Genomic DNA, 25,921 nt, shown 5'->3' with positions numbered 1-25,921 from the left:
TTTGCTTTTAATATTCCTAAAACATTATTTACCTAAATACTCAAATGTTATTCAATATAGGTGGGTCAAAAATCCGATAAAATATTCAAATATCAATTTACCACTTTGTAACTAAGGAGAGTATCCGGAAACTAAGCAATATAAGTATCCATAGCAACTAAATTTAAAAAATTATCACTTTTGTAAGAAGTGTGATTTCATATTGGTACTCATGACAAATTTAGTGAATATAGCACTTATAAAATATCTGCAGATAACAAAAATAGGTTGTTGCTAAGCAAAATAAAGGTATCCATAGCAACGAAATAAAAAAATATTACCTTCATAAAAAGCGCAGACATCATATTAGTACTCATACTAATTTTAGTGAATATAGCTCTAATATTAAATTAGTTACGAATTTTGTCAAGTAAAAGTGAATTCTGGCCCACTGTGCAGCGCCGTGTTATCCAATTGGGTTAAGAGTTATAGCCCAGGGGCGGCAATAATCCAAGGACGCGTAAGAATTTATTATATTTATCAATCTACTAATTAATACATTACACTTCACCGAGTCAATAAACAAAATTGATTTGAGACAAATAACACTGTGCAACATATTTTTCAACACTTGTGAACATATTTTTCAACACTTGTGTTGTGAATAAAATATTTTACTAGCGTAGACTAAACTAAAAAATTTAAAAAGAAAAATAAACAAACAAACAATCAAACAGTCCCTGATAATTATATTCAATAAACTACCAAAACTGAAATAAACCAAAATTACACTCACATATTTTTCATTAAGTATAAAATAAAATCTTTATAACTTTTGCCAAAGTAAAATGAAATAATATTTATAACACATTTGTATAAAGTTTTAATACCAATTTTTTTTTGTTCAATGAAAAGATGTTTTTTAATTTCAAAAATCTAAAATTTAAACCTTAAAAAAAATAAATAAATAAATTATATCCAATAACATAATAAAATATTGGAAAGAGAATATAAATATTCAAATTTAACAGAAAATCACTAATGTATAAACAAAAATTGTGCTAAAAACATAACAAAAGTTTATTTCAAGTTGTTTCTAATAATTAATCACTTTTATCAAAGTTTGTCGTTTTTCATTTAACTTATTCAGTTGTTCAATTTAATTGAACCTAAAAAATATTTATAAAACATTTCATTCAATTAAAAAAAAATGTATATAGATGTATCTATCTATCTATCTATCTATCTATCTATCTATCTATCTATCTATCTATCTATCTATCTATCTATCTATCTATCTATCTATCTATCTATCTATCTATCTATATATCTAAGATACTTTAAAAAAACTTTATGAAAAAAAAATTTACTGTTTCAATCTATGATACTTGATATAATATTTTTACCACTTCTTCGCATAACTTCATTTATGATTTAAAAACAGTGCTTTTATAAAAAGAAAAAAATACTTGATATAAAAAAGAAAAATGGCTTCGAAATTTAAGATATTCTAAAAATTAAACTCTAATTAACTGTTTAAAGATGAAATGATAAAATAAAAATAAAGCACAGGTCTAATAGGAACAAATTTTAACTTTTAGAAAAAGCAAGTAAACCGTATTATTTTCCCACTGTTGATAGGGATGATTTAAATTTATTGTTGGCTTTGGTCTGGCATCCTCAGTTCTTCAAAAAGATTTTATTACTTTGTGTTTTACAACAAAATCTGAGAAAAACATCGATACAAAGTAGGAAAAATGAAAGTAGTCATTTACCAATGGATGAACTTTCTGAGGTGTTGGATAGATTTAGGGGTCGACCAGTCAGTCAGAGGGATAGGATACTGGACAAATAGCTTAAAACAAGTTGGGTTAATACTTTTGTCGTGTATGTGCTGAAAACCAGTTGTGGAAACGAAAAAGCAGTAGCTTTCTGAAAATGATCATGTTGAATTCACCATGACGAAAATTTCAAAAAAAGTTCATGCCCATTTTTAATTAATTTATAAATTCTTAAGAGCCATTGTCTGAGAAATCTAGGCAAAGTCTGGAAGTGATGTCTTCCAATTGTACTCATTTTTAGATATTTTGTAAAAATCAATGAAAGTTGGCCACTGGTAATTTTTTTTTCTAAAAATTTTATTGATTTTGGAGATATTGGGTCCCAAAATTTGGCCCGTTTTGAGAAAATTTTGCGCATGGAGTGCAATTGCTACTTTGAGGAGTAGTTTTAGCAACATGAATATGACAGAAACATTTCTTTTTAATTTTTTTACTAATCTGGGTAGATTTCTACAGTAAAAGTAAAAATTCAACATGATTACATTTTCAGTAGTCTAGAAATCGTTGTCCGAAACCGCAACATTTGAAATTTTACCCTAACTTTGAGCTCTTATATCTCTTTAGGCCAATACTTGCACGTAGTTTTTTTAGGTGTTTTTGAAAGACACTAAAAAAAATATTTTTTCAGAAGGTGCATGCACGGCTATGACCAAGAAGAAAAGCTTCAAAAACATCGAGAATACTGCTATCATAACGCGCCTATGAGAATCGATCTTCCAAAAGAAGGGTCGACCCTTGAGTTTAAAAACTACAACAATAGTATGAGAGTTCCATACGTTGTATACGCAGACTTTGAAAGTTTCATCAAACCTCTTAACACTTGCACACCGAATTCTAAAGAGTCTTACACCAAAAAATGTCAAAAGCATGTTCCAAGCTCCATCGTCTATTATATCAAATGCTACGACGAAACCATTTACAAGGGAAAGCTTGAAACGTATACAGCAGAAAGTGATGATGACGACGTGGCTCAAAAATTTGTTACCATGCTTGAAGCTAACTTTATAAAGATTTGTGACGATAGTTATTCACGACAAAAACAATGGAAAAATAAGAGAATAGAGACTGATGAGGATGAAAAGAATTTTGAGGCTGCTACCCAATGTCACATTTGCAAAAAAGATCTTAACGGTGATAAAGTATGGGATCACTGCCATTTGACTGGAAAATATCGAGGAGCTGCTCATAAGAAATGCAACTTGGATTATAAAATTCCAAATTTCATACCAGTCATTTTCCATAATTTGTCTGGCTATGACAGCCATTTGTTCATCAAGAGATTAGGTGGAAAAAAAGGAAAGATCACTTGTATACCCAACAATGAAGAAAAATATATCAGCTTCACAAAAAGCATCAAAGTGAGAGATTCTATTGATAAGAAAGGTAAACCAAAAATAGTGTATAGAGATTTACGGTTCGTTGACAGCTACAGGTTCATGTCAAGCCCTTTAAAAGATTTAACTGACAACCTTGTTAAAGATTTGTGTGAGGAGTGCTCAAAATTAGATCCAAAAACATGCAAAAAGGACTGTATGGTTAAGAAAGGTAAAAAATGCAAATGTAAAGATAATTGTGAAGATTGCGCTCATAGAAGATCTAAAAAAGGAGATATCATGTGCAAAAACTTAAATTCATTCCACAGCGGAGCAAAACGAGATTTGCTATTAAGAAAAGGTGTTTACCCTTACGAATGGGTGGACTCCATTAAAAAATTCTCTGAAACACAATTGCCACCCAAAGAAGCCTTTTACTCTAAACTAGACGATAAACACATCAGCGATGAAGACTACGCGCATGCGCAAAACGTTTGGAGCGTATTTGGATGCAAAACGTTTAAAGATTATCACGAGCTGTACAACATCTCAGACGTGCTCATTTTAGCTGATGTCTTTGAAAATTTCAGAGACACTTGCATAGAAAATTACGGTCTAGACCCTCTTTGGTATTACACCTCTCCTGGTTTGGCTTGGGACGCCATGTCCAAGAACATGATATGAAGTGTTCACCATTTTTTATGCATCCTTAAGTATGGGAAGGGTCAATGCGCCAGAACCGCCTTTTCCCTATATATCACTAAGACATACATTGATTTTTCGGAACAAAAACCATGTGCATGCAAGGACCTGGGAAGGAGTAACCTGCCAAAAATCACTTTTTGCGTTCAACGCGCTTTGATAGATTACCATAACAACCGTGGCCTTAGGTCCACCATGAACAGTATAAGTTATTTATTTTCCTTAAAAATGCATCTTCCAATATCTGAAAAAAAATCCATGTGCTCGGGTGATAAAAAGCCTACAGAAATCCTAGAAGTAGCCTAATTTTGCCAATTGTTTAACTAAAAAAATACCCTAGCAACGGTATAGATATATTTAGCAACGGCTACTTTACAGCCTTATTAATTAGTACTGCTATTAAAAACTTTAATATAATGCTTTTTTTAAAGGAACTGTACAAGAGAACTTGAAAAAAACACATATAGCACTTAAAATAAAAACAAATAAAAATTATATATAAATAAATACAATGTTCTATCTAATATAATACATTATATCAGGTAGAACATTGTATATATATATATATATATATATATATATATATATATATATATATATATATATATATATATATATATATATATATATATATATATATGTATTTATTTCATTTGTAGATATAACGAGATAATACTGAGGGGACGAATGACTGCCGACTTTGTGTGATATTTTTGTTAATGACTACTTGGTACATACCATGGTTTGCTTGAGTTACATAACATAAATTTTTTTCAGCAGTTTTCGGTAGGAGAATTAAAATTTGTTAGTAAAAACTGCATTTTTTAAATATTAGTCAATAATTAATTATCAATAAACAAAATATGTCAGAGAGCAAGAATAAAGTCAGTTTTTATGAGAAATCCATATATTTTAATAAAGAGAAGACTTCTTGTGGTCCTTTTAAGCGTTGGAACAAAGATGGAATTTTTTAAGTTAACGAATTAACTGCTGACATAACTTATCATTTACAAGCTTTAAAGGTATGAATAATATTAACAGGATTTCTTACTCCATAGGTGGAAAATCTAACGTTACTGTTTTATAGCTACAACCGACAAACCAGTGGAATGAAAAGACCTTGATTGAAAGCCGACTACAAACTTATCTTTCACGCTATGACTCATTATGGTCTTACCATCGTTTTTCTTTTGGTATTAGCTGGAATCATCCAAACAGTTGTCAAAACCCAAGACATGAATTTCAAATCGGTAAAAAAGCACTCGATTCATCCCTTTGAACACCCTTGCTGCTTATAATGAAAAGAGTTTATTAACTTCCTGTTGGAGCCGTATTTTGCTTCAGCCACCTAAAAAGTATTTCTACAGGTAACAGTATTGACATGTAAGAACCAGCTCCAACACCAATAAAGTCTTGCTTTCCTGCTGATGACATATATGTTCCAGATGTAACAATCATTTCAGATGAAACTATCAAAGAATCAAAAAAGCAGCTAGCTCTTTGTGTGAAACAATTAGAGCAAGTCCACTGTCCTTTCAGATAAAGCAAGTTCACCAGCAGCTGAGGACAATATTAAAGCCAAGTGAATATGTGACAACTCAACAGATTCGATCATTATTCTGTAGGCAAATAAATTAACTTGTATATTTACAAATACCCAAAGTATGTATGCTAAAAAATATGACTTTTTTCTTTTTTGGGGGCTTGAGATAAATATTTAGCAATTTCCTTTATCCTTTAAGTGTAATTTTTTAACTGGAGTTAGCAAAAAAGTACAGGAAGGTTGGCAACCACTTTTTTTGAAGAGGTTAACTTAACTGATGATGTGATTGATGAAACTGTTGATATGAAAGATGCACCTGAAAACGAAGAAGATGATTTAAACAACGATATTCAGTTGTTTGCAAAGGAGTTAGCAGCTGAATTTCAAATTGGTGATTGGATTGTTGTTCCATACTTTATGTAATGGTATCCTGCAATAATTAAAAATGTAAGAAGTTTTAACACTATAATATTGTATTTTTGTGTATTGAGATCTATTACAAAATTATTGGTTTATTAACCATATTAACAAATTTCAAGGAATATTTAGGGAGCAGCAATGATTAGACGTTACTTTACCTCAACCATTAGGTCAATGATGATGGTATATATGTTTCTTGTATGGAATATTCTGTTACACCTGGAAAGAACTGCTTCAAATGGCCAACCAAAGAAAATATTCTCCAATGTTCGCCTCTTGACATTGTTTGTAAGATTGATGCACCAACACTAACTAATCAAAGAGGAGATTATTCACTCTCAAAAGATGATATTGAGAACGTGGAGATTCAGATTGGCAGTACTAATTAATAAGGCTGTAAAGTAGCCGTTGCTAAATATATCTATACCGTTGCTAGGGTATTTTTTTAGTTAAACAATTGGCAAAATTAGGCTACTTCTAGGATTTCTGTAGATATTGGAAGATGCATTTTTAAGGAAAATAAATAACTTATACTGTTCATGGTGGACCTAAGGCCACGGTTGTTATGGGTAATCTATCAAAGCGCGTTGAACGCAAAAAGTGATTTTTGGCAGGTTACTCCTTCCCAGGTCCTTGCATGCACATGGTTTTTGTTCCGAAAAATCAATGTATGTCTTAGTGTCTTTCAAAAACACCTAAAAAAGCTACGTGCAAGTATTGGCCTAAAGAGATATAAGAGCTCAAAGTTAGGGTAAAATTTCAAATGTTGCGGTTTCGGACAACGATTTCTAGACTACTGAAAATGTAATCATGTTGAATTTTTACTTTTACTGTAGAAATCTACCCAGATTAGTAAAAAAATTAAAAAGAAATGTTTCTGTCATATTCATGTTGCTAAAACTACTCCTCAAAGTAGCAATTGCACTCCATGCGCAAAATTTTCTCAAAACGGGCCAAATTTTGGGACCCAATATCTCCGAAATCAATAAAATTTTTAGAAAAAAAAATTACCAGTGGCCAACTTTCATTGATTTTAACAAAATATCTAAAAATGAGTGCAATTTGAAGACATCACTTCCAAAATTTCTTTATTTTGCCTACATTTCTCAGACAATGGCTCTTAATGAATAAGGCACAGCAAATGTGGGACGCCTATGCTATCCTAATTGACAACAGTAACCAAAGTAAAAATGTTAGAGTTCCCAAACTTGCAAATTGACATAAACTTTTTTTTCTATTGTACTAAACAGATGAAAGAAGATGTAACGGGCTTAAGTTGGGCATTTATGCTAAGCCATAGCGAAGGATTAAACATAAATTATAATTAATCACTAAATAACTAGTTACAATTAGAGGCAAACTCACCTACTAAAGAAAAATGGTAACACATACAAATTACACCAACATTAAAATTGCTCTAAAATTAACTTGAGACTCCAAAGTGTTATGGATATCAAAATTAAGTTTAAAAATAAAGACTTAGCTAAAATCTTTAAGAAAAGCATTAAAAAAAAAAAAAAAAAAAAAAAGGACAAAATTTTTAATCACAACTATAAAGCGTTTTCTAGATGTCATATTGGAGGCCTAGATGCCAGGTTGGAGAGGTCTAATGTTGTTGATACACGGAAGATACTCGGTAGCATACTACTAAAGGCCAAAAATAATTCTTCTGATATTCCCTTAAAACAAAAACAATTATAAATCATCGAATTACAAGTTTATGTCAATATACAGTTTATATACTAAAAAAAAGTCATATACCGGAGGAACAACAAATTGAATGGTTTTTGATTCCTGCCCATCCCACGATAAACCTTCCATCATAAAACCTGATACACAATAATTCAGCCAGATTAAACAAATGATTTCTTTTTAAACCTTACCCCCGAAAATTAAAACTCTAAGCTTCAATGAAAATTTCACTTAAGGATTATAGTAATAAATATTAAACACAATAATACCTTTAACGCATTTAAAAACAAGCTCAGCTCTTTTTAAGCACCATTGAACTGTAAAGTTCTAAAGGAAAAGAGTTGAACAACTATTTTTGACATTTTAGTTTAATAATTTTATGGTAATTATTATAATTCACTAAACCAAAAGAATAGAAAGCCATTTTTTAACAAACACAGAAAAAAAACAACAAAAAAAAACAAAAACAAAACAAAAAACAAGAGCATCATAAAGGATTTTTATACAAATTTTTCCAATATTTTAAAGATTTATCTATGATACTAATAGACACAAATTTTTGAATATATAATATTGAATGAGTACAACTTATTAAACTGTAATTTGCCCACAGTATTTTTAAATGACATTTTAAAGTTGAAATTGATTTTTTTGTAGTTGAAAATGTTTTTTTTTTCTGTGAAAGCAAATGTTTTAAAAACAGCGTACACAAACTTTTACTTATAAAGTAGAAAAGGAGCAGAATAGCAATGTCAGCACCCCAATTATTTTCGTAGTAAGAGTTATCTTTACATTGATTTATTTTAAACTGAGTGGCTAACTTTATAACACGTACTGGGTAGTTATTTCTTAGAAACATGTATATTAAGACAGAATAAGGAAACTATTCCTGAAATGTTTAAACTCAATAGGGTCACTCAATTATTTCCTCAAAGCATTTCTTTAAAAAAAACGGTACTTGAAAACCATAAAAAATGAGTCTAAAATGCAAGGTTAAAAAATATTTTTAAACTCATTTATCTTCTAGGATGTAAAATACACTCAACAGCAAAATTAACACAATACTTATACATTTTGATTTATTTTAATTGTCGTCAATATTATCATATATTTTGACAAACATATTAAGAATAGAACACATAGAGCAAATAATTTAATGATAATAATAAAATTGACTTTGAGGATGGTGAAAGAAAAAACTAAAACCAAAAATATGGTCTGTTTAAAAAAATAAGGTAAAATGATTATTATTGTTGTGCACACTAAATACAGCTTAAATTGAAACACTTTTGACTTATCAATAACTAGTGTTACCACCTCTTGAAGCTATTACAGCCTGACAGTGCCGTGGCATACTTTCAATTAGAGATATAATCATTTCTTACTTACAAGGCAAAACCTTGACTCATCTGTAAATAAGACCTGTCCCCAATCATGTATTTCCAAATTCATATGCCTCCTTGCAAAACCCAGTCTTTTTCTTCAGTGGTCTACAGACAGTCTGGGACCAGTAGCTGCTGCTTAAGGTCATAAATTTAAGGCACAAAGTCTTCTTCTTATGGTACCTTGACTAACAGCAGTTCCATGAACCTCAGCAAGTTGTATTTGGAAACTTCAAGCAGCAGTGAACCCTTCTTTCAGCGTTCGAATCATTAAAAATTGGTCCTCCACGGCATTGGTAGCTCGTGGTCTGCCTTGGCCAAGTCTTCTAGTGGGATCATTGGTCTCTACAAACCTTTGTAGAACCCAAATCTTTTAGCAAGTTTGCAATTCGTTAATTCTTCATTGGACAAAGAAACAATTTTGACATATTCATCATGACTTAAATTTTGTCTAGAACACTTATCTTTTCTACTGTTAAAACAGAAGTGAGGTTTAATTACAGCAAAACATGCTACTTATAAAAAGCTGCTACAATTTCAAAATCAAATAAGGGAAAGGGGAATAAAATCTAGAAAAGGTGTAACAATAAAAATTATCATCTTTGTAATTGATAAATCTGGAAAATACATAATATTTTTCAAAACAAGTCAGAATTTATAAGTGGTGCGCTAATTTTGCAGTTAAGTGTATATTCCTACTTTCTTGTGTAAAAACACTAATATGAAAAAATAACAAAAAAATAACATTATAGCATTTTGAATCTTAAAAAATGACTGATAATATTGTATTATACAATGATTACTCATGTACAGATAAAAATTAAAGAACTACAGTTTACTGTCCTCATTTTATTATTTTAAAATCAGGTTTTTAGAAGAGTATTTTCAGAAAAAGATTTATAAAAAAAATCGAAAATGGGGACGAGACTAAGATCTTAAAAGAAGGAATTTATTATTAAAGGAGCCAGCCTTAACAGATAATGGTCATTCTTGTCAGTCCATTTCAGAAAAAAATTTAATGCAATAGAGATTATTTGTATTTTGGCAAGATAAAAGAAACATTGATCAAAACTAAATTTGCCATACTAAGCGACCAAATCCTAAAATATTTTTGGAATCTGGACAAAAAATATTGAGACTCTAAAAAACATAAAATATTTTTAATAAAAAAAAAAAGTAATTTTTCCAAAACTTCTCTAACAATAATTATTTTTGATTGAAAACTAGTTAAAATGCTTAATATCAGTTTACAATAGCCTAACAGAGTTTAAAGGATTGAGAAAACATGGCTAATTAGACTGAATGATAGAGTGACTAATTTCAATTGATGATATTGACTAAGGAAATAAATATTAGTATTTATGTTAAGACATAAATGAAAAATGCAATAAAAAAAAGCTATGTTTAGATTGAATAATCAAGTGGATTTGGTGAACTAGGAGTTCACTGTTAAAGAATTTTTTTCCAGAAATTTGATAGAACTCCAAATTTTCTTTTCCTGAGAGTTTAAAGGAATACTTTTTGATGAGATGAGATATTTGACCAAAGTTCAAACACTGGATGAAACAAAATTAAAGTATCATTCAAGAATAGAATTCTTTACAGTCAGTGTAATAAGCTTCATGTTAAATTTCTTTCTTTTGCATCAATTTATTACTGAACATCCAATATTGTTGCATGTAATCAAACAAAAGGTTTATCACTAACATATCCACTTACCATAAGTCAGTTTTAACTTTTTTAAAATATTTTTGTTTTCTGCACACAATCCACATTTATATCTTTTAATTATACAGTATGCAGTTGTTTTCAGAACATTTTCCACTTTAAAATGATTATACATATTAAATTTTTCTCATTTAATGTTATTTTTGTAGAAATTTTTTGTAAAAACATATTCTTATAACATTTGCACATTGGAATTTGTAGAGTTCGATTTTTGAGCATGATCCAGAAGATTATAATTTTAACTTGACCATTTACTATAGTAGAATCTTTAGTAGATAATAGTTCTGTTATGCCTCTAACACTTTGTAATATGGATGGCTTCAATTTCAAGCAGCAAAAAGTTCCTCATTATGGTGCAATAATGGGCATCATCCACAGTTACACAGTACTGGCATTATTTTAAAAAGAAATATGGAACAATTATTCCACCTGCCTATAAGCCAGACCAAACAGTTGTTTTCAATTGATGTAATAACAGTTCTTAAACTGCATTTGGTTGCTCTTTAGCCCAAATAGAGCAATTTTGAATATTGATATAACCATTCAGCCAGAAATGAGGTTCATGACTAAATGAAATTTTGGTTGGAAACAGTGTATCTTCAGCAATCTTATCCAGAGCCTTTATCCTGAAATTATGGGGCTGGGGAAGGTCTGCTGGCTTTAATTCTTGCTTCAATTCCTTCAAACCAAGATCTCTGCATAAAATTGCCCAAGTTGTTCTATATGCTGTATGCCAGGTTGTTGAGAATAGCCCTGAATTGATTCTTCAGGGTCGTTTTGAAAACTCTCAGCTACAGCTTCTATATTTTCTGCACTATGTGCAGGACATTGTCTATCCAGCTGAGTATCATCTAATAATATAAAATGATTCTCAATTTTTTCAATGGTATACTGGGTAGTGGATTCAGTAGGTCAATTATGTTGACCATAAATTGGTCTAAGCATACAAAAAATACTCCTTTACAGAATGGTGATTTTTGTAATACAATTGTATAACTTGTAAAAAATTTTGCAGCATAAGTCATTTTGCCAACCAACACTAATTTCCACTAAACCGTGTTGAAATGCCAATGAATCAGTATTCATTGGCATTTCAACAAAAATTTCAATAAAAACATGTCTACAGTTTGTCAGTTCTCACATATAATCCGTCAAAAGGTAGGTTAATCACACTTTAGAAAGTTGAAATGTTAGTTGAAATCTTTGCAATATATAATGAATATAAATTTGTATTAAATCAAAGAGAAGATTAAAGAGAACTTATATTAGCAAGTTTAAGTATATATGGAGAAGAAAAAATTATTACATCTTTGAATTGAGCATGTAAAGTTCTTTCAAGATCAGATGTGCCACAAAAAAGTAACTCTATTCCTCAGTAAAATGTAAAACTTTATAGATGTAGCAATGTTACTCTTTAAGAATTATTTACTTATGAATTACTCTTAAACCAATTTGTTGAATTGATGGATACTGTTAACTATTTTTACCAGTTGCATTTTACCTTTTTTGATAAAATAATGTGTTTATTTAATTAAGAAATAACAAAATTATAGCAAAATAAATAATATGTACCTCACCCATTTCATGTGCAAGAAGCAATGGTACTATGAGATTTTCAATGCTATGACGAGCTGCTACTAACAGTATGTTACGCAAACCAATCATAACAGGATGACGTGAATTTAAAGATGATGAAATAACTGACTCATCACAAACCAAATGGAAAATGGTATGCACTTCAGAAAGATTGGAATGCTTCGTTATGTAAAAATCACCTAAAATATACAAAATTTTTTTTTTTAAAAAAAAAGTAACTACATTTACATATCTTTCATCACACATTATTTCAAAAGCTTATATCCAAACCAAAGTAAGAAATTTAAATCAAAATAAACTTCTTTAAAAAACCTAAAAAACATTAAATATTAAGAATAATTTACTTAAAAATCTAAGATATATCAAAGTTGATAACAAAGTAAAACCTATTTGTAATAAATTGCTGCTTTTTGTTTTGTTTTGCTCAGAAGTTTGTTGCAATAAACTAAAGGGGCGACTCTTCAAAGTTTCTTCTATGACAAATAACTGCTTATCAATATCAGCAAAATGAAAGTCACTAGATTCACAGCAAACTGAATGGAACTCTAAAAAAAACTACCCCTATGTAAATTAATAATATCAATCATATCATTATAACAACAAACATTAAAAAATTTAAAAAATAAATTTGACATTATATTTACAAGTATCAAAAACTGCATTAATAAACACACACACACAAATATACGAAACATTTGATGCTTTTATTTGTGATAATTTTGATTTAAGCCACTTGTTCATTTTTTACTAGGAATTAGGGAAAGGAAATATTTAAGTTTTTTCTAAAACCAGTTTTTCGAATAAACCGCGGTTTTCAATGTTTTAAAAAGCGGTTTTCCGTTTTTCTGGTTTTCTAGTGTATCTTTTTATTATATTTCAGGGGAACAACAGCAGCAAAAACATAAATATATATAGCAACAATGTCATATACATACATTGAATACAATTGAGCAGCAAACAAATAAGTCTTTTTAATGGTTAATTTTACATTTCTTAAGACAATAAGCACGTAAAAAACATAAAGCATTGAGTGTTTCATCATTTAACCTTGACCTTAGTTTAGTGACAAATAGACCACTTGCAGAAAATGACCTTTCAGCCCCCACACTTGTTACTTGGATTGACTTCAAAGCCGTGTGCAACAAATCTAAGTTGCTTGTTTGTTTTTTTGTTACCTCAAATACTGCCATTTCTTTGAGCATTAGTTTAGAAGTTGATTCTATTTTGTGTTTCTTTAGTGAAACCCCTTTGACTGTCTCTCTAATGGAGAACTCGAGCTCTTCTGACAAGGAAGTAAATTGCTGTACTTGTTCCTGACTAGTTTCATTATATGACAAGTTTTCCTCATCTATATATTCAGTTCTCTTTTGCTCAAACAAACGATTAAATAAACTTGATGCAGTAGTAGCAATTGCATTTCTCTTTGGCATGGAATTTTCGAAAATGTCATGAGTTGCTCCATTAATGACATCAGGATTATTCAGATATTTAACTAAGTTTACCAATATAGCATTCCTCCTCTCAGTGACTCTTTTAGTAAATGAGTCAACTAGCTCTTGACTATAGGTGTTTTTCTGGCTTTTTAGCTGCTTGAAAATGAACTTTAGAATGCCATCAGATGAGAGCAAGTTCGAATCTCTTCTGCAAAGTGCTTCAGCACCAACCTTGATTGGTTCTAAAGCATTTACTAGATTTTGTAAGGTGGCAAATTCAGACTCAGAAATCATAATATCGCTTGACAACTCAATCAGTGACATTTGAATACATTTCTTAAGGGTAAAAAATCTTGAAATCATATCTAGTAAGCTGTTCCAACGTGTCTTAGAGTCTAAGATTAGCTGCAGCTCCTTTCCAAACTCAGACTGGACATGCTTTTGCAGAATCATGTCATTTTTAACTGGAGAGTTTCAAAACAATCTGACACATTTTCTGACCTTGTTGATAAGTTCTGTGACATCCTCCCTGATCATTGGAAGAGCTGATGCATCTGCTTCTGCTGAAACTTTTAATCCTCCTTCCTCATCGCTGTCACCATCTTCTTGGTCCTCTTCTAGAATAGTGACTTGCTCAGGTGTGCCATAATCTTCTTTCCTAGATTGTCTATATAGAACATCACAGACAGCCAAGTGGATTCCATGGTTGAGCCAGAGCTGATGGTCTGGTAAAATTGAGCTACCAAATTTTTTCATTACAGCATCTCCGTCTGTGATTACTGCAACATTATCACAAGCAAAACGTAGCCCAAATTCTTTCAGTTTCTTGTCAACAATTATACAAAACTTTTCTGCTGGCATAGACCCATGTACCCTAATCATTCCAAGGTTCCAATAATCACCTTCCATATGAACATTTATGAACATTCTTTTCTGCAATTTGCTGCTGATATATTTTTTTTGATATCTTCATAATGTTTCATCAGCAGAGCCTAAATTGATTTAGCATCTTTGGGGAATTTATATCCTTTTGTCTCTAGAGCTGTTCTCAAACGTTGACTTGTTGAGAAAACACAAAGCAGCAGCACATCACATGAAATAAGCTCAGTCAAAACAACATCAACAGGTTCCTTTGTATTATAAAATGAATCAATGGGTTTGATGGCTTCGAGTTTCCTCTCAGGAGTAACAACTGCAGCAAATATGATGTTGTGCTTTGTCCTCAGGTGGTTCCTCCTTTGCACTTAATTTCTTGGTCGCAGAGCTTGCACTTGGCCAATTCAAGTTGTTTTGAGTGCAAAAAGTGCTTCCAAACTGATGTGTTATCCTTGTGGACTTCAGAAAACGACATTTTCATTTTTATGAAAATTTGTTTCACTTTTTTACATCACAAATTGCAGTAACTTACTGTTAAAGTTCAAGTGGAAGCAAATTGAATGTTTTCATTTATTTTCTCGAGCAACTTCAGATCAAGAAAAGTGGTTTAGAATTGCCAAATAACCAAGTAAATTTTGTACAAAAGATATATATCCAAAAACCGGTTTTGAAAATAACATTTTCGGTTTTCGATTTCCAAAAATTTTATGGTTTCCGGTTTTCCTTTCCCTACTAGGAATAAGCATTCTATTTCTGTTTTTTGCTGTGGTATCCTCGTTTTCCCAAATATACATATATATATTTTTTTTATCATTTGTATGAACGGCCTTGTATGAAATAAAAACCATAATTTAAGTGTCTATATATCTTTTCTCTAATAAATCTATATTAAAAAATGTTTCTGTATATTTGAAAAATCTTTTCTGCTTTTACAAGAAACAAAAAGGTTATTTTATAGGTTACACTTGTCTCTTAAAGTTCAATCATTAACAACATCTTTAACTTCGTAAAATTTAGCTTCTTAAAAACCTAACTTTGTAAATTTTAAAAAATTGAGCAACATTAAATAATCACTATCCTGTTACCTTCTTTTTTGATACCAAAACTTTAAATATCAAAACCATACCAACTAAATACATTTAGAGTCTATTTACTTTAAGTAACTTTTTTAAATTGAAAATTTTACTTTTAAGTAAAAAGAGGCTCTATTGGTATCTGGTCATGTTTTAATTACAAAGGTATTGGTATGTGCCAAACATATTCTGGTAGAATTTATTCTGGTAGGATTTAACTTTAAAGATTATTGCGATTTTATGAAAAACGCAATAAAAAGCGTGATAAGCGGAAATCAAAACTTTCATTAGTGAGAATATGTTAAAAAGTTTTCTAAACTCATTTTTTATAACTTATGGTTCTAAATTTTTAAAAAGTTCTTTATCTAATTTAGTAACTTTTTGAATTTATTCAAAAATATCATCATATGAATGGGAATAATATCCTTTTGACATATATGGTTGACGCATCTTTCTACTAAGCAATTTAGTCAAGATGCAGCTGTGTCGATTCTCAAACCCGTAAATGTAATGGGATGCTTCCGATACTAGTTTAACAGTTCGTTCTACACTCAGGGAGTGAGATGGGAAGTCCGGAATATCTAAATTAACAGAATTGTCTATGAAGTATTGAATTTCTTGAATTGTAAAATTTTGCGTAGTAGGAGGTTCTGTAACGTCTGGAGCAGTGAGGTCTATCAACTCATACCAGTGATTGGCATTAAAATTTATTACAGGAACTTTTTTTAATTCATTTTGAAAACTGGTCAAATTCATTCTGTAAATACAAAATTGTGATCAACACTGCATTATGATTGTGTTTAAAAGAATAATAAGATAATTTTTTTAGTTACTAAGTCAATTAAATAATTTAAAAAGATACCTTTGTCTAAGAGTCAGTATTGATTTGAAGAAGAGCCTTAAGTTGTATAAAAGAGCCTTAAGTTGTATAAAAGCTAAAGGTGGACACACTAAATATTTATTTAAACTTTTTTTGTTAAATTTGACGTGGGTATAAAATTTAAGGCGAAGAAGAGCCTTAAGTTGTATAAAAGCTAAAGGTGGACACAATAAATATTTATTTAAACTTTTTTTGTTAAATTTGACGTGGGTATAAAATTTTGAACATTTTAAATATTTGCTTTTGTATATTACCATAACATTTTACTTATGTATTCTTAATGTTTGTAGTATTTTGTAAATTTTTTAAATTTAACATCCTTATAAAATTTACTAATAGAAAAAAACAAACTGTAAATTGAAATCTTTTTTCTTTATCAAGTTATTAACAAACTATTTTAAATACTAAAAAAATAATGAGTGCGTCTAAACTTTTGGAAATTACTCTATTATGCTACATTATCATTTTATGCAACTTATTTATATTGCTGATTTAGTTACATACATTTTTACTTTATGCTATAGTAATTTTTTTATACAACAAATTTAAATAATGCTAAATTCATTCTTAAAAAAGTTTATCTAAAAAGTAAAATAAAAAGCTAGAAATTAAATAAATTAAATACTCTTTTTAACACCAGTTCTTGTGTTCAGCCTGTCATCAACAAGCAAAATAAGAGCAGATAGACGCTCAGAATATAAAGTCATTGCAGTCTGAAGACGTTGTGGCTGCAGCACCATATTACCTCTAAGAAAAATTGAAGGGAGCAATAGCTAAAGAAACACTCTTTAAAAAATATTTGCTACAAACTAAAAACAAAAGAAAATTTACCCAATAAATGAAGTTTTGCATTGACAGAAATCCATAACATCCTGACAAACCAAACGAATATTGTGCATACTTTTAATTTGATTTCCTATGAAATAATTTGTATCATGGACTGAATTTAAGAGAAAAACTGAAAAAATATAGCAAATGATTTAATAACTTTGTTTAAACATTAAAGATAATATACTCCCTTTGCCATAGTAATGGTATGGTAATGATAAAAGCATTTTATATAATTATTATATAATCAATTACACAAATTATTCTCTAATATATTGCTTTAAAGTCTACTTGCAAGAGGGATTTTCCTCATTTTTGGAAGGTTTCTTAAAATAGGAACAATTCTTATAACTATTTATGAATAAGAGCATAATACTTTCATTGTTTGCAACTTAACAGATACCTTCTTTTTCTAATCATCGAGAAATTATTCCTGAAGTTGAAAAAGTTATTAACTGCTATGTTATAAATTGTTATAGTATCATCAATATTGTATTGTATCAATGGTTACAAAAGATGAAGTTGGATAACATTGTACAACCTCTGATTTAAACGGGGAAAAAAAATTGAATTAATATCATTGGATTTTTGAAATACTATCATTACAATTGATTAAGAAAAATGAAAAAATTGTTGAACTTTGGTTCCCATAAACTTTGATAACAGTAAATATGTTTTAAAAAAAGATGCTCTTGATTCAAAACCAGTGACAATCTTAAGCTTTACTTTTAAAAAATTACAAAGAATGAGTTAATAGCAAAAAATTTTTAACTTAGCAGCATGAAATGCTCAAAAACAAGAGCTAACCATTAAAACATACCTAAATAAATAGTAAAACTTTCCTCCATAGGAATTTCCAAAGGAATTTCTGATTGAACAGGCATTTCAAAACTATTTAAACTTTCAGTGGAGGTTCTTCTTATATTTGATGAAGACTGAATTGAACTATCAATGAATATTTTCTCGTGAACTGTTTGCACCCATTGCTTATATTCAATTTTTTGGGTTTCTTGTAGCTTTGTAATAGCTTTAGACCAATACATCTCCAACATCTGAAAAAAAAAATGAATGAAAAAATAAAATCTTAACAGCTGATCTACACATTAAAAGGAGAAAATCTTAATTTCAAAACTTTATTTCAAACTGAAATGTTATGCTTCTTTTTAAGGCAAACTAATAAAATGTCAAAAAGCTATTACTTGTTACTTATTTTTAGAGGTTTAAGTTAAATGGCTTTACATTTTGTTCTTCAATCAATTGTATGTTTTATGATTGGTCAGTAATTTTATAAATAGAAGAGTACCTATTAACTATCTTTATTATAATACTACTGCTATTGAAAGTAAGCCAGAACTAACACACAGATTTTTTAAAAAGAGATATGACATTTTGAAAACTTGAGAACCAAAACAAATTTTTTAAAAAAATAAGACAATTTTTATATATTCTCAACATATAAAGATTTGTTTTTAAGCATTAAGATTCCTAGAGTAATTGTTAATTATCTGAGAGCTTTGAAATACCAGCAGAAAAAAAATAGCCATTCAAGTATTATTCCATCTTTGTTTTAAACAAAGAATTTAAATGGAAATGTATTTACACTTAACCGGCTTTTAGAAATTTTGTCAAAATTTTAAAATTCACATTTAAATCATCAAATGAAACTATAAATGAAACTATATATAAAACTCCATCAACAACCTGTGATTCTTCTAACTGCTTAATAGCTAAAGCATTAACATCATTATCATTTGTTGTGCTACCCACATAAGAGATTATTTCCTCCATTTCCAAAACATGCCTATATATTAAATAAAAAATAAAAAAAAAAAAAAAAAAAAAAGAAAGGAAAAAAAGATTAATTAAAAAAAATAATTTTCATACCTATTATGCAAATTTTCTATTTGGCTATCTCTTTGTTTACTTAGTTCTTTCATTGCTACAGCAAAACTATGCTCTAATTGTAAAAGCTGCTCTAATGATGGTGAATGAATAAGAGAATGGTAAATGTTGGCCCATGATGTCTGCAAACCATTACACTCATTTTTAGATTTTCCTTTTAACAATACTTTCACCCAATCTTGTATTAATTTGTCTTGCTCTTCTAAGTTTTTAATGTTTGAAAAAAGTCTAGTTAATGTTGAATGCCAAAGTTCTTTGGATTTTTTTTGGTTGAAGAACTCCAGTGATTGAATAAGTTCTGATTGCAAATATTAAAAAGAATCTAGAATACCTTCAAAGAAGATATACTAGAGTGTTTACAAGAATGCAAATAAACTTCAAATATTGATTGTTTTTACAATTATGCTGATTTTTGTTTCTATTAAAACACATCCATGTGATAAACTAAATGCATAAATTGTAAAATTAACCACAATAAAAATTTTACTCACCTTCTTCCAAGTAAAATGGAATAGAATGTGATTTGATAAGACGATACCCAAACTCACGAACTGATTTTAAAGGGATCTTTACATTTACCACCAATTTGTTTTGATATCCACGGAGATCATAAACAAATATAAACTCTTCCTCAGTTGATGGTTTAGTTATGTTTTCTCCACATTCAGGTTGAGAGGTAAAGTCATTATCCATTTTTATTAGATTATTATTTATATTTACATTAGATTATAATAACTTGTTAGATTTGTACAATTTTTTGTTTCTTTCCTCCTCAACAAAAACAAATTGTTTATTAACAAAAAAAGATAAATTTTATAGATATTGATAATATTTATCAAATACTGATAATCATTATTTAAAAGAGATCCAATAAAAATATTCAGTACCATAAAAGTGTCTTACTTTGCACAACTATTGGAAACTTTGAACAACAATATGTCAAAGATGATTTACTCTCTAACAATTAAAAATTTGAACTACCAATGGAAATCACATTAAAACCCAGTGGTTTGTTCTAGTGTTAACACAAAGTTGTATAAAATAGTTTTATAAATGTGATTTCTATCAACACAAGTCATTTTGTTTAAACATAGAAATAAAAAAATATATATTTCTTGCAACTTTTATCTGTGTAATAGATCAGAATTAAAGTTAAAAGTGAATAAACTGTTTAAAGTGTTTATTATGGTATTGGACGTATATTAAGTGTTAAACCAATTGTCAATATAAAAAAAATAAAGTTTAACAATCTTGTAAAATAAAGTACTTTTTTGGTAGAAATTGGGGTGAACTTTGTACAATATTCAAAGTTACCACAAATGTTGTTGGTCATCCAACAGCAATACTTTCTAAAACTTCTTGCTAATATTTTATGTAAGAAGAGTTATTTCATACTTTTTTATAGCTTTAATTAACAGCAATGTTTTTTCCAGATGTCAAGTCATTACAAAAAGGAGATTAAGATCAGAAAATGCTAAGACTATACAAAGGACAACCTATCCAAATGTCTTGAAGATGTAAAATTTAAAAAGCTGACACAAGAGCATGCTGCTGCAAAACATGATTTTAGTCAAAGAATGATTTGTTACAAATTGAAAGGAAAATATGACTTAAAACCTGGTAAACTATATTATTTTTCCAAAATAGAAGAGGTTGCCTTTGTCAAATGTACCATTCAATTGATTTTAGATTTCCAATCAGTGAAGAAGACTTACATCATATAATGAACAATCATCTCCATAGTTGTGGTAGAAAAGTAAAAAAATACAAAGTCTCTCCTGGACTTGATTTAATGAAGTCATTTTTACAAATAAATACCCAGAGCTAACAAATAAATTTGTGCTAAACATAAAAAGATTTACAAACAAATGTTAATGAAGAATCTCTAAAAGAATATATTCAACATTTTACCAAAATCATACTAAATGTTCCAACAGTCATAATATACAACTATGATGAAACAAATATAAGTAATGACCCTGGGTCAAAAAAATGCTTGGTAAAAAAAGGCAGTAGATACCCCATAAATATAAGAAACACTTCAAAGACAAGTATTCCCATAATGATGTCAGGTAATGCAACAAGTGAAATATTACCACCTATAGATCTTTCTAAGGCTGCAAATCTATGGTCAACTTGGGGTGTAGAGGAGCCAAATACTTCAGCACTAAAAGTGGATGGTTTGATGGAGTAGCTTTTGGAGAGTGGATTTTTCTATAGTTTTACCTTCTTTAAAGAAGAAGTTAGGAACTAAAGTTCTGTTAGGCAATAACTTATCCTCTCAAATCTCTCTAAATATTATTGAAGTCTGTGACAAAAATCAAATAGTGTCCAAATTAGATTTTCAATGGGGTTATTTTAACTGTTTTAATAATTTTGATATTTAATTTAAAAAAAGTAAATCTTTAATTCTTTTTGCTCAAGTTTACCCACATACAAAAGAACTTTTTTGTGTGATTTGTATTTTTAATAAGATTGTGTTCCGTATTCTTTTATCATAACATGTTATATTATTCATTAAGCAAAATAGTACTAAAATTAATCTTTTGTTTTTAATAAAACTAGCCTTAGAACTATTAGTCCTTAAAAAGTAAAAAAAAAAGGTTACTTTGCACCAATCCCATTCTAATTTTGTTAACTTTGTGCAAATTTACCCAGACTCCTAGTTCAATTTATACATTTTTTAAACAATCTTGAAAATTTACTTCTTAAATTGTAAAAATTAACAATTAAAATGGATTTTTGATAACCTAAGTAAATGATTTGCAAGTTTACATCCATATAATAGAAGTTTAAAGCAGATTTTTACATATGAAAATTATAAGCCAAGTTTTTATACAAAGTAAGACACTTTTACACTACTAATAATATTTATTTTTACTTGTAAACTCCACTAGCTCTTCATTACTAATGTCTTAAACTCATTTGATTTTTGTTTCACATAAAATTAGCACAATATGGAAAGACAATGATATACTTCCTAGGATGGACTTAACACACAGTAAAACAAATGATTTAATAGGAATCAACACATTTTGAACACCCACCAGGAGGTTATTACAAAATTTCAGGTTTTATGTAAAACAGTACTGATATCAACTCAATAAGAAAAAAAGAGAAAGAAAAATATTTCACAACTTAAATTAACAATTTTTAGTAGATTTTCAGAAGTGTAGAAAATTAATAGAGCAAAGAAATTTTAATTGCTCAAACTTTTAGGAAAAATTTAGCTAACACAACAAAATTAATTTCATATATGTCACAAGAACATGACAAATTAACTAAAAAAATAAAAAAAAGTTTTTAGGTTCTATCTCTTTTGAAATTGATTAAAGTACTCTCTAGATATGATCAAGCGCTGTATTTGTGATGTTCCTTCGTATATCTATAAATAAAATGTTTATAAAAGATAACAAAGTTGTAGATATTTTGTGGTTATAGTGATGCTTTTTGCATTACTAAAACTTCTTTGAGGCAATTTTATCTAGAAACTCCCTTTAAGAATTTCTATGTATAAAATAGTAACAACTCTTTACTTAAAGACATTTCAAACTTTTCAATAGTGTTTCTTTTTATTGAGCCCTTTTTCTTTTAATTCAAATTAAAAAAGAAATATGTTTTTTTTATTGAGAAAGGATCAAAAGCAGCTTCAAAATGAAATCCAAATGTTCAAATTAGAAATCATCAAAAGAAAATCATCATTTTTTTAAAAAACATTTTTTGAAACTTTTGCTTTAGATTTCATTCCAACAATTGAAAAACTGTTTTAATTGAAAAAAATTGTTTTGTTGGAAAAAAATTCCTAAAATGTAACATTTTAGGAATAGGAATTTTTTTCAATTCAAACATTTTTTCATTTACTATTTTATTTAAAGAGAAAATCTTTAAATAAAGTAGTAAATGAAAAAATATTTGTTTGAAATAAAATATAAAGTACACCAAGAAAATGAGTTTTGGAGTTTTGTTTTTAAAGTTGATGGTTATTCAAAAAAATCAAAATAATGCTGCCTTGTTTCAGCAAACAAAAAGTTTGATCAGTTATTATAATATATGGCATCTATATGCCTTACAATTAATAAAAAAAACAATTTTATTAATGTTAATTAAATGAAAATATGTTAATTTCACTGAAAATATGTAAATTAACAACCCTAATTGACATATTTTCAGTAAAATTAACATATTTTCATTGAAAACATTTTAATTACTTTATCAAAATCATTTTGCATTTAATGTGATTTATTAAGAGACTTTTTCTCTTATTGAAAGTAACAAACTGTCTTTCTCCTCACTTGACAACAGCTTAAAGATTTTTAACATAAATGTTGGAAAGAACCTGAAAGCTTTCTTTCTAACTCACTCTAATTGTTATGAAACGTTCATAAAATTTAGAGTGACTGCGAGTGAATTGCAATAAAAGCAATAGCAATTATTAGTAACAATCAGATAAAAATTTACTTGAAAAATTTTTGCATCTCTCATTAGCTTTTCAGCAGGATACTCTGTGTTGTACCCATTCCCTCCAAAGATCTAAAAAAAATTTAAAAATTTCCAAAACTAAAAAATATATTGCATACTAAATGTATATAACACATACTAGACATACCTATAAAATATCTATTTTCTCAAGAAAACAAATTTTCCTGTAAAGAGTCATAAAGTATTAGTGAGGGTCATTAAGTATTAATTTATTTAGACCTATTTTACACAATTTTCTCAGAAATAGTGCCAAAAATTCTAAAACAATATAGGAATTATCCACATTTTTGAAAACTTTGTAACTTTTTAGAATATTTAAAACTTAGTGTTTTTCAGAATCTTCCAGAATAGGTTTTTTTTATTAATTGTACTTTTCTTTTTTTCAAACGCCAAACAATATTTAATGATTACTTTAGTTCATTATGTGCCTACACAAGCTGAAGCTTCTTATTAAATCAACAAACCTTTAGTTCCAACTTAAACTTTAATACAAAATATTATAAAAATTTTATAAATTCATTTCCCATATCCCAGAGACCAAATACTTTATGGATTTACATTAGAAAACTCCATGAGAAAATGAATGAGTTTATTATTGGCATCAATCTTAACAGTTAACTAAAGATTAAAAAGGACAGACTCCAACAAGATCACACCTGCTAAAGTAAAACCCAAATATATATATTAATATTACCAAAAAAGAATTATGTCAAAATATCGAGAAAGAAAAAATCTAAAGGAAGCCATCCAAGCATCGTAAGAATTGAATAACATGCTGCCAACAATATGAAAATGATGAAAAAGTTAACTATATCAACAGCTCTAACTTTTGTGAAGACTCACTATAATGCTTAAGAGTTGTGTAAAAGAGATTAAAACATATACATCCTCTTTACTATAGCTTCAAAATGTCCAAATTGAATCAATCAAACCTTACTCAACAGGCAATCAAAAAAGAATGCTTAAAAACTCTATTTTTCAAAACTACTGGCATTTTTTTATAAGATAAATACTGAAAACAAATTCAGTAAATGTACTTTTAAATTACTCTATTCAAATTTATAATAATGTAACTAATGGAAGTCTAGCAATGATGTAGTAAGGAAGTAGGAAGTAATTGCCAGTTAATTATTAACTAAGTTGAGTGCTTTTCGTTCGTTTCTTAAAGAAATATAAAGCCAAATCATTGGATATTTGTTTATGAAAGATTCCCAAACTAAGAAACTAAAAATCAAACCTTAAAATTACTCATCTACTCAATCTATATTGTGAATGTTTTAAATTGTATAGCTATGAAAAAGACTAACATTGATCTAACTTATGCAACAATCCTTAATGCAATACCTAACTACTCTGATTGACAATCCAATATATTAGAGTTATTAGAATTTATTAGAGGTTAAGAGATTGATGAGGAGTATGAGTAAACCAGTTTTTCCAAAACCTCTAGTTAAGAAAGAACTGCAAATTTTTTTTAGCAACTGTATTACAACTTCATGTTTAAGGGTTGGCTTACCAAGAAGATGGGTTTGATTTTTACAAGGGCAAAGAGACAGATGAAACAAATCTGTTACAGCCACATAATATTTAATGGTTTTTTCTATCATAATCCAGAATCATGGGTTTTCCAGTTTCCCTAATCATTTTTTTAAGAATTTCTTAGGACAGCTATATCCTTTTGCATACTTATATGAGAAACAACAGGCAGAGATGAGAGATAATTTAAGCTTATCAATATTCCCACCAGCACTAGTAACAACAAAACTGATAAGTGTGTTTGCCTGGTTTTTTGATACACCTAAGCCAATAACAGCCCTAACATGTGGATAATTTTTTTTTATTGATTTAGACTAAAAGGCTGAAAACTAATCTGAATGCTTTGTCTGCAAGAAAACAAACAACAAAATTCACTGCCATCCTATAAATCTTTGTAGTTTCTCTCCTTTTTTTGGTTTTTGACTAAGGATATTCTTGCTTCTCCTCTTTCTCATTCTTCACTTAACTTTAATTACCTTGTAACCAACAAATCAAGTAAATTAAACTATATTTAAAAATTAAAACTTTTACATTAGGATAATGTTGCAACTATTATTAACCTACCCTGATGGCTAAAACAGATCATAAACATAATTTAGTAAAATCATACATCTTAACCAACAAAAATGCAACAAACATACAGGTTTATTTTTAAAATAACTTTACTATTGCTCTTAAAAGATATATTAGGAAATAAAGCATGCAATCAATGCTTCAT

At 28.8% G+C, this 25,921-nt stretch overlaps 2 protein-coding genes across 7 annotated transcripts in view; both read right to left on the bottom strand.

Annotated features, from left to right (window-relative positions):
• Positions 1 to 7,105: 7,105 nt before the first annotated feature.
• On the bottom strand, positions 7,106 to 19,993 carry LOC145182216 (ferry endosomal RAB5 effector complex subunit 3-like). Of its 6 annotated transcripts, none has more exons than XR_016446781.1 (11): positions 19,680 to 19,993; positions 19,171 to 19,486; positions 18,988 to 19,087; positions 18,107 to 18,338; positions 17,290 to 17,374; positions 17,084 to 17,205; positions 12,583 to 12,741; positions 12,178 to 12,375; positions 7,760 to 7,817; positions 7,560 to 7,627; positions 7,106 to 7,477 (listed from the first exon to the last, which is right to left on the bottom strand). XR_016446781.1 is itself a non-coding variant. In XM_090071201.1 (11 exons), the coding sequence occupies exons 1-11, from the start codon at positions 19,879 to 19,881 to the stop codon at positions 7,370 to 7,372; spliced, it is 1,653 nt and encodes a 550-aa protein (XP_089927327.1). In that variant the 5' UTR covers positions 19,882 to 19,993; the 3' UTR covers positions 7,106 to 7,369. The 6 variants fall into 6 exon arrangements, 3 of the variants coding, with proteins under 3 accessions (XP_089927327.1, XP_089927329.1, XP_089927328.1); XR_016446782.1 differs by having other exon boundaries at positions 7,106 to 7,445; XM_090071201.1 differs by having other exon boundaries at positions 12,173 to 12,375.
• Positions 19,994 to 22,202: 2,209 nt separating this feature from the next.
• Positions 22,203 to 25,921, bottom strand: part of LOC145182222 (medium-chain specific acyl-CoA dehydrogenase, mitochondrial-like) — a 38,369-nt gene continuing 34,650 nt past the window's right edge. Inside the window, exons 13-14 of the mRNA XM_090071204.1 lie at positions 23,647 to 23,718; positions 22,203 to 22,573 (exon numbers count right to left, since the gene is read on the bottom strand). Of these exons, the coding sequence (XP_089927330.1) occupies positions 22,499 to 22,573; positions 23,647 to 23,718 (147 nt within the window). The 3' untranslated portion in view covers positions 22,203 to 22,498. The remainder of the gene's footprint in view (positions 22,574 to 23,646; positions 23,719 to 25,921) is intronic.

This window comes from Hydra viridissima, unplaced genomic scaffold (genome assembly GCF_058129835.1).
Source record: "Hydra viridissima isolate aposymbiotic clone 2 unplaced genomic scaffold, HvirCarnegie_v1 scaffold_14, whole genome shotgun sequence".
In the NCBI taxonomy this organism is placed as follows: domain Eukaryota; kingdom Metazoa; phylum Cnidaria; class Hydrozoa; order Anthoathecata; family Hydridae; genus Hydra; species Hydra viridissima.
This window is presented reverse-complemented; position numbering and strand designations above follow the sequence as displayed.

Excerpts from the sequence above, each read along its gene's own strand:
- LOC145182216 (XM_090071201.1), bottom strand. The coding sequence starts at position 19,881 with ATGGATAATGACTTTACCTCTCAACCTGAATGTGGAGAAAACATAACT. Across the intron at positions 19,088-19,170 it reads ATAGAAAATTTGCATAATAG|GCATGTTTTGGAAATGGAGG; the intron begins GTATGAAAATTA and ends TTTAATATATAG. Across the intron at positions 7,478-7,559 it reads TTCAATTTGTTGTTCCTCCG|GGAATATCAGAAGAATTATT; the intron begins GTATATGACTTT and ends TTTTGTTTTAAG.